Source organism: Salvelinus sp. IW2-2015, linkage group LG17 (genome assembly GCF_002910315.2).
Source record: "Salvelinus sp. IW2-2015 linkage group LG17, ASM291031v2, whole genome shotgun sequence".
Lineage (NCBI taxonomy): Eukaryota > Metazoa > Chordata > Actinopteri > Salmoniformes > Salmonidae > Salvelinus > Salvelinus sp. IW2-2015.
Genome location: NC_036857.1, coordinates 30,352,028 through 30,360,776, shown reverse-complemented (window position 1 = coordinate 30,360,776; position 8,749 = coordinate 30,352,028). Strand labels below are relative to the sequence as shown.

Genomic DNA, 8,749 nt, shown 5'->3' with positions numbered 1-8,749 from the left:
GAGTGACCTTATATTGTCCCGAGCACAAGGTGCAGCTGTGTAACGATCATGCTGTTTAATCAGCTTCTTGATATGCCACACCTGTTAGGTGGATGGATTATCTTGGCAAAGGGGAAATGCTCACTAATAGGGATGTAAACAAATTTGCGCACCAAATTTGAGCGAAATAATATTTTTTGTGCGTACGGAAGATTTTTGGGATCATTTATTTCAGTTCATAAAACATGGTACCAACACTTTGCATGTTGCATTTATATTTTTGTTCAGTATATAAAGCCATGTTACTGCTAGTGCGAAAAATCATTAGCGTTTTGATTCATTAAATGATTTGTTAATCAATTGAAGTGACTTAACTGACCTTAACATTGGGGTCAGTCCAGGATATGGATGTAGAGTGAGGTAAGATGAAACCATGTTGTCATTCCAGCACTCTCTGGAATTGGAATTTTTTAACAACCCAATTGGAATCCAAAATCAGAACTCCTCAACCAAAACCCTGAGCTTGATCAAAGCTGTGGTTGAGTGGCAAGACTTCTGGCACATACATCAAGCTCCCCACTGTAGACCGGGGTTCAATCCCCACATCTATTCTTCCCACCTACCTGTATCCTCTTCTCATTTTAAAACTGTCAAAATACTCACAAAAAAAATCATACACTCTGATGTCATTAAAAAAAGAATGACAGGGCCAACAGTCCAATATTGACATATTTCTGTTTAATATTGTGTAATAATATTCTCTTAAAATACAGTCTTTTCTGAGGTAGACCATTATTACAGTTCAAGAACATTATTATCAGTTTGAAAACAGACATAAAAAAGACATGAAATTAATACTTTCATGTACAATATGTTGCCAAATGAGGTAGAAATGGTTACAGAAGATGTACAAGAAGCAAGAACAAAGTTACTGTAATATTAGATTAAAAACAGCTAACAAAAGCCTATTTTGTTGAACAAACTGTTGTTGTATTTTTTGTTTCCTTATTGGCTTTAAGACACAACACTGATTAAACAAAGGTGTATTGTAGAGATGATATCAATGATATGCATGAGTCAAACAGGAAGTACTACCTCACCCAATCATCAATACCTCTAACGATAAGACCTATTCCCACTCATCATCTCTGATTAATACATTAAGCAGTAACATATGTAGAGTGAGGTAATCCATTAATGAAAAACAATAAAACAACAACTGACAGAATAAGGAACAAAATGATTATGTTTTTCTGAATCTACATGTTTGACAAACATGGAGGATTTTGGGAATCTGAGCTCTGGGAAATAGCTAAAATATTTTTCATTATTCACATTAACTAATGATAGTATTGATATCGGCTGCTTTTCATGAACTAAACTCCCATGACTTCTGTTATAAACTACGACAATTTGCCTCAAGCCCCAGCCCCTGCCTGATATGTAACACCTCTATCTGAAAACGAATTATAACCTCTAATGATCCTTATAAATTATGTATCTTAATGTTATGACACATAAATGATTACATATTTAAACCCATCTCTCAGAGGCTCCCTAGGGCTTATTTCTCCTGCTTAGTTTGAAGATGTATTTCCAGTTTCTTAGACCTACTGTGTGTCCCAAATGGCACCCTATTCCCCTTATAGTGTACTACTTTTACCAAATGTGTCTCAACACTGGGGTCAGTGTGTTTGACCCGGCTCTATGGCATGACTGAAGCCACCAGCTGTACAGGGGAGACTGGAGAGAGGCCAGGGTTGTGATATTAGGTTCCCGGACATCAATCAGAGCAATGCCACTCCAAAAGGAGGAGGGAAGCAGGGGGTAGGAGGAGGGGAGGGATCGATGGAAGAGGGAGAGGGCAGAGGGGGCCAGCCACATGGTCACTGGGGCCAGCAGCTAGGGCTATAGGGACGACCCTACCTCTATAATAACTGCATTGGGTACAGAGAAAGAGCGATAACGAGAAGAGCGAGAGATGGGGAGACGGAGAAGAAGAAGAAGATGATTACATCATCCTCCAGTGTACCTCCGGTCTGCACACCATGGTAACGGTCCAATAATCATGACCTCACCTCAGTACCTGCAGCTCAACTGAATGACAAGATATTTCCAGGCTGTTGTTAAACAGAGTAGTAGCGATAGCACAACCCTGTGTGTATGCTTTTCTCTGGATTGTCATGTTATATTTAGGATTGGATTGTATTGTACATAATGCATAATACTGATTAACAATATATGGTTATTGTTAGACATGATTAGCTGCCGAATGCATATAACTGATTCATCTTTAGGTCCTTGCTCATTTTGTATTTTCTTTCTGCTGTATATGACAATTAAATGTATATGACACTTAAATGTATATGAGAATTAAATGTATATGACAATGGTTTTACTGCTTCTTGTCTGTGTCCAGGCTTGGAATATAAATGTGCACCTTTTATTAATAGATTTCGATAAAGAGTTGCATCTATTACAATAAAAGATGTATATAACATTAATGCATGAATATGACATGTTAACTCACAATGCTTTGGGTTGATTTGTAAACAGTTTGTCCAGCAAAAAATGAATATTTTCTGTGTTCTACATAACACTTCATAAAGACAATCATCATTCCACCAAAAACATCTACATTAAAAATAAAAGGATACGATTTTTTTGTATTTATATATTCATATATAATAATAATAAAAACATGGATTTTATGGGATCAAATATCCTTTGAAATACCTGAATTACATTCAATGTTACTCTTTGTAGCATTTTCAAGTTTCTCCCTCGAGGCATATGCACAGACAGCTGCAGTGTGTATACAACAGGACTGTGTGAGGTCTTTTCTCCTCTTGCTCGTCAGCTCTTCCTCCCCTCTTTGACTCTCTTCACTAAGACTGAAGACTACATACATTCTTTATTTCTTTTTTGAGGTAAAGAAATTCTTCCTGAGCATTTCAAACAAGACTACATACATACATACGAAGAAAACCAGCAGATAGGTGAAAGAGACAAACAGACATCAAAGGAAGCGCCATCTTGCCTTGCTGTGCTTGTCTGTGTTACAGGGCTGTATTAAAGCAGCATTCTCAGGGAAAACTGCACCGAATGAGGAATGTGTGATAAACCACAGTTCAAATATATTGTATGTGTGGATGTTATACTCATGGCTTTGAATGATAGTGTTGTATATTCAACCACAACCTAGTCTCATGCCCTTTATGTTCTATTTCAACGTTTTTGTAAAGTTGCATGTTAACGTTTTTTCTTGTACGTACAGCACCATTCAGGATGTACACAATTGATGAGCTATTGGAGTGGTTTTGTCTCCAAAACAGCTGTGAATGATGTGATACTGTACTATAGGGGGAAGAGGGACCATTGATCCCAAAGTGTCCACGATAAGACCAGATCAAATGATGATGATGCGTTTTGTTGAATTATTTCAGCACAATGACATGACTTTGGTGAGAAGCTAAAAGCAGTGTTTTTAGTTAATAACCCATAATGCTAAGAGACAATGAGGATTTGTTGATCATTTTTTTGTGGGAAAAAACCCCACCATAGCTGTTCAAATAGATTCTAAGCTGTTTCCACACACCAAATGACCAATGAAAACTAAAACACCACAGGAGTGGACTGGTAATAGATAGGGTCCTGAGAGTAGCAGTCAGACGACAGAGGGATCTCTCAAACAATCCTTGGGACATGTTCATTAGGAAACAAATGTTTTAAAATGTTTTGCAACGAAAATGTGTGTTTTTTATTGGACGAGTCCAGGTAGTCCTGCCCCTTTTCAATCTGTTTTGCAACGGAAAGCAAAAAAAAGGTGTTTCTTATTCTTAAGTCCAGGTTGTTCCTAAAGACCCTGATGATCCATCACCTTGGACTACGTCACCTTGACAACACATTACTGATTTATGTCCTGGATCACAAAAAAATATGGATCTTTGGGTGGAATCCAAACTGTCTAGAGATGCACGTTGCACAAAACTCGACTTTTGCGTGATTCATGCACTGATGTCGAGATTTGAGACAAGTTATGCACATGGATCTCAAGTTAGGATTTGAGAAGTAATCTCCAATGATGCAGTTATCCCACCATATAGGTTCAACTACTACTGTAATACACTGCCCCGTCCACAAAGGCCTCATCTATCTTTTTCTTTGGGAAAAATAAAGTATATGTATATTTAATAGAAACATCAGCATGCTAACCAGAGAAACCTATGTTAAATCTGCTTCTCATCTCTCCCAAACCTTCGATCTTGACAATCTAACTCTTTTGGTTGCATAATAATAAGTAATTACACAAAAACTAAACAGTAAAACATTCCCAAGACTTGTCATCATGTCAAAAGTGAAGACAGGGTTTACATTCACAGTCCCCTACATTATATTACATACAGTGGCTGTCTCCCTGCCTTCCTTCCTCCTCATTGACTGTACACCTTGCTCCACTCCATACAAGTGTCCAGTTCTTTCGGGGTGGCGTGCGACTGCGGACGCACCTTGCAGAAGGCGTTCTCAAAGTCTTTGAGGGCTGGGGGCCCCGTAGCCTGTCCTGAAAGGCTATGTAAGGGCCCCTGAGGGCCCGAGGAGGATGCTGAGGATAGGGCCTGCTGGCAGAGCTGCAGCAGCTCCCACACAGAGAAGCCCTCTGACCGCTGCAGTACAGCCCCCAGCTCCCTGTCACTGAGAGAACATCCCTGGGGCACTAGCGCCTGCAGCAGCACCTGTCTCCGCATCCCCGCATCTGGCAGGCCCACGTGGTAGTGCTTGGCGAAGCTCCGATGCACCGTATCCTGGAGCAGGTCTGGCCTGCCGGTGGTACACACCACGATCACCAGCCCAGGGGCTCCCCCCGCCGACCCTAACCCCATCTGGGCCTTCTCCAGGGCGGATAGCAACACCTGCCTCAGACCCTCCTCATCCTCCAGAGCCTCCACTTCACTGAGCAGCACAACAGAAGGCTGTCTCGCCCCCGCCACCTGCAGCGTGGCCCCCAGGATCCCCTCGGCATCCACCTTGCCTTTAGAAGCTAACATGGCCCCGCTGAGCCTATAGAAGGAGGCCCCCAGCTGGGCGGCCATGGAGCGGGCCAGGGTGGTCTTCCCGCTTCCCCGGGGGCCGAACAGCAGCACGGTGGCTGGGGGGAGGATGGTGGGGCTGGGCCTTAGACAGGGCCACAACAGCTCCTCCTCCAGGGCAGCTTTGACGTGGGTCAGCCCAGCCAGCTCCCCCCATAGCAGGGCTGGGCTGCAGTCCAGCACTTCCCCGTTGACTAGATCCAGAACCATGGGGTCTGGACTCTTCAGGCTGGCTGTCTCCCCTGGTCCAGACCCAGGCTGGCCTTGGCCGTGGATGGAGGGGCGTTTCTGGTTGTGAGCCTGGGAGGAGCGGTGCTGCTGCTGTTGCTGCTGGGAGTGGGAGAAGCCCTGGTTTTCTGACCCTCCTCCTCCTCCGTTCTCTCCAGTCATCCCTGCTGCCGGGCTGTTCTCCCCTGCCACAGCCACCATATAGGGAGGGGACACCAGGGGCTGGGAGGAGGGCTTACTGGGCTTAAATGCCAGGGGATCTGTGCTGCCTGTGGTGAATCTGATGTTTCCTTTATCCCCCATGCTGTAGGGAGAGAGAGAGTCCCCTCCTCCTCCGGACTTCATTGGGTCGTAGCCTGAATACTTCCTGTATCGAGAACCTTCCCCCTCCTCTTCCAATGACATGTCAAATGCCTTCCTCTTCACCCCACCTCCAGACTCCTGGTAGCTGTAGCTTCCCCCGACTACGGTGGTCCGGGAGGGGAGAGGAGTAGGGGTGGCCAGCCCGGAGTGTAAGTACCCTGCAGAGGGGTGGCTGTAAGCGGGGGCCAGGCTAGGCTGGTGGGGGTAGCTGCTTGGCGGGTAGCTGTAAACTTGGGTGGAGGGCGAGTAGCTGGGCACCAGGGTGGGCGTGGGCTGGAGGGGGTGGTGGAGGGAGGCGGGGGGAAGTGCTGAGCCAGGCAGGGGCCCGGGGCAGTACCCAGACGAGAGGTAGGTACCGTTGTAGCTGGGGGGGTTGTAGTCACCAGAGTGAGACCCAGAGCAGGAGCTGCTACCACTATATCCAGAGTCTGAGAGGTTACTGTTGACCACTGACACACTGCTGGCCCCTGGGGGCCCTGCTGATGTGGCCCCAGCCTTGGGGCCTGACAGACCATCCAGGGACCCGGGGTAGGGCCCCTCCGCACTGTGGCTCAGGGGCCAGGGCTCCAGCTCAGTCTTGAGGCCATTGAGGCCACCGAAGGCCCCTGGCTCTGGGTAGGCCCCTACAGTGGGCCCCGGTGGACGGTTGTAGGGTGAGTCTAGAACACCAGAGTACTTCTCTGCATAGCTCTTTAGCAGATTGGAGGCGGTTAGGGCACCAATGTCGTCATTGGCCCAGGCGTAGCCGTGGGTGGAGCCTCCTCGGGCGTGGGTTCGGCCAGCGGTGTACAGCTCGGACTTGTGGGCCGGCGAGGAGGTGGTGGAGGACACATCCAGGTGCTGCTCAGGCCACTGGCTGAGGGACTGGGCATGCTCCGGGTTCCAGTGCATCTTATACAGGCCTGGAGGAGAGGAAACAGAAAGAGAGAGAGACACCAGGTTGTAAGGTGTTGTTTAGGACAGTGGTTCCAGTGCATCTTATACAAGCCTGGAGGAGACAGAGACAGAAACCAGGAAATATACGAGACAACACAGAACAATAAATGTGTTGAAACCAGTGGCGGTCGGTGCCGTTTAAGATGAAGGAAGGATGATTTTAAAAAATCATGAGCATGGCCTTATTTAAAGCATATTGGATGACTGTCAATCATATTCCATTCACCCATTTCAATGTAACAGCGATAGGTTTAGGGTACTACATGATACTCAAATTTTCCCTATACCCATCATGAGGTTGCTACAACCTAGCCTATGAAAAGTTTGTCAACAGAATTGGCTGAATTAATATACACCTGATCACACGTGAACACAGTTCACTTTCATAGCAGCCACAATGTATTCCTTCCCGCATCTTTGCAATCTCCTCTTCAAACTTTTCCCTTCGCTTGTGGACTTCAATGCACAACACATCAGCTGTATGTGACCAGGCGAAAAAAAAATTGTAAAACCAAAAGCTTACCTTGACTTGGAAGAGTTCCAGTGTTTATTTTTTTTTTTTTCATTGAACATGCCATACAAATAAAGGCATCTTAATTAATTATATGAAGAGTGCCTTGGTCCTCCTTTCTTTTTGATGACCAATTTACCCCTTTTACCAAAGAGCACCTTCCGTCTACCAAAATCTGCTATTGTGTACCTTAGCAGTGCTTCCCTTCCTTCTTTTGTTCCAGTGTTGTGTTGAATAGTCATAGCCAGTGAGCTAGCATCCCTCTGTTTGAGCAGGGTGTTTGAGTAGGCTAGTCTACCTAGCTGCATTTGCTAGTTAAGTAAATATGTCTCTAACTCCCTTTTGCTTCTCCTTCATTTTGGAAGAAATGTATTTGTTCAAAACTGTTCAACTATTGTTTTTCTCCCTCTGAGTCAACTACTCACCACGTTATGTACTGCAGTACTAACTAGCTGTAGCTTATGCTTTCAGTACTAGATTCATTATCTGATCATTTGATTGGGTGAACAACATGTCAGTTCATGCTGCAAGAGCTCTGATAGGTTGGAGGACGTCCTCCGGAAGTTGTCATAATTACTGTGTAAGTCTATGGAAGGGGGTGAGAACCATGAGCCTCCTAGGTATCGTATTGAAGTCAATGTACCCAGAGGAGGATGGAAGCTAACTGTCCTCCGGCTCCACCATGGTGCTGACCTACAGAGTGCTGGTGAGGCTACTATAGACCTTCATTGCAAACAATGTGTTTCAATCAAACATTTGGTGACATGAGTATATTGAGTATAGTTTTGTCTAAAAAGGATAACTTTTTAAAAGGATGATCATCCCCTTCCTCCTATGAGGAGCCTCCACTGGTTGAAACACTATAAAAGCCTATTGTTTTTATGTGCAACCTATTCTCTTCTACTCACATATATTATTATTGGAAAACGTCCCTCAACCTCACTTGTCTTTTAACATTGTTTAACAGGCCTTTCAACACTCCTTTCATCAACAATCTCTTTTTCCTCAGCCTGTTTTCCTCTTTGCTACTACTGTGTCCACAGTGATACATGGCCAGAACACCTCTTATCAGAGAGGCTGTTAGTGGGAATGACTTTTTCCTGTTTCTCCTGCTGGTAGTGGATTGTGTTTTAGTGTTACCATCATGCATGGCAACAGAAGGAGCTCATATTACCCAGAGAGAGGGGGGGGGGGGGGGGGTGGAGAGAGTGGAGAGAGGGAGAGGGAGGCAGAGAGAGAGAGAGAGAGGGAAAGAGAGACTGGAGAGAGGAGGAGAATAAAGACAGAGAGGGGGAGAAAGAAAGATGAAATAAAAAGAGAGTGAGAGAGAGATAAAGAGAGAGCGCGAGAGAGCGGGGAGAGAGTGAGAGAGCTGGAGAGAGAGAGAGGTAAGGGGCCAGGAGGAATTGGATGGAGCTGTTTCCCAGGTTGTGTTAGTAGTGTGGTGGTGATAGTATTGATAAGGTTATCATAATGCTGCCTGCACCAGCAGCACTCCCAGATGACCTATTGTTATCTCCCTGCTGCATGCTGTCACCCCTTCCCCTCCCCCCTGGCCCCTCCCACCCCTCCACCCCGAACCAACCCCTTTGCGCAGACCATCGCTTCAAAACAGACCCCTGGCCGGCTCGACAGAGAAAGGGGG

General features: G+C 45.5%; 1 protein-coding gene across 2 annotated transcripts in view; it reads right to left on the bottom strand.

Moving 5' to 3' along the window:
• Positions 1-697: 697 nt before the first annotated feature.
• The window catches only part of fignl2 (fidgetin like 2), a 30,480-nt gene continuing 22,428 nt past the window's right edge, over positions 698-8,749 (bottom strand). For both annotated transcript variants that reach the window (XM_024005695.2, XM_024005696.2), the window contains one exon: positions 698-6,559. In XM_024005695.2, coding sequence (XP_023861463.1) covers positions 4,413-6,559 — 2,147 coding nt within the window. In that variant the 3' untranslated portion in view covers positions 698-4,412. The remainder of the gene's footprint in view (positions 6,560-8,749) is intronic.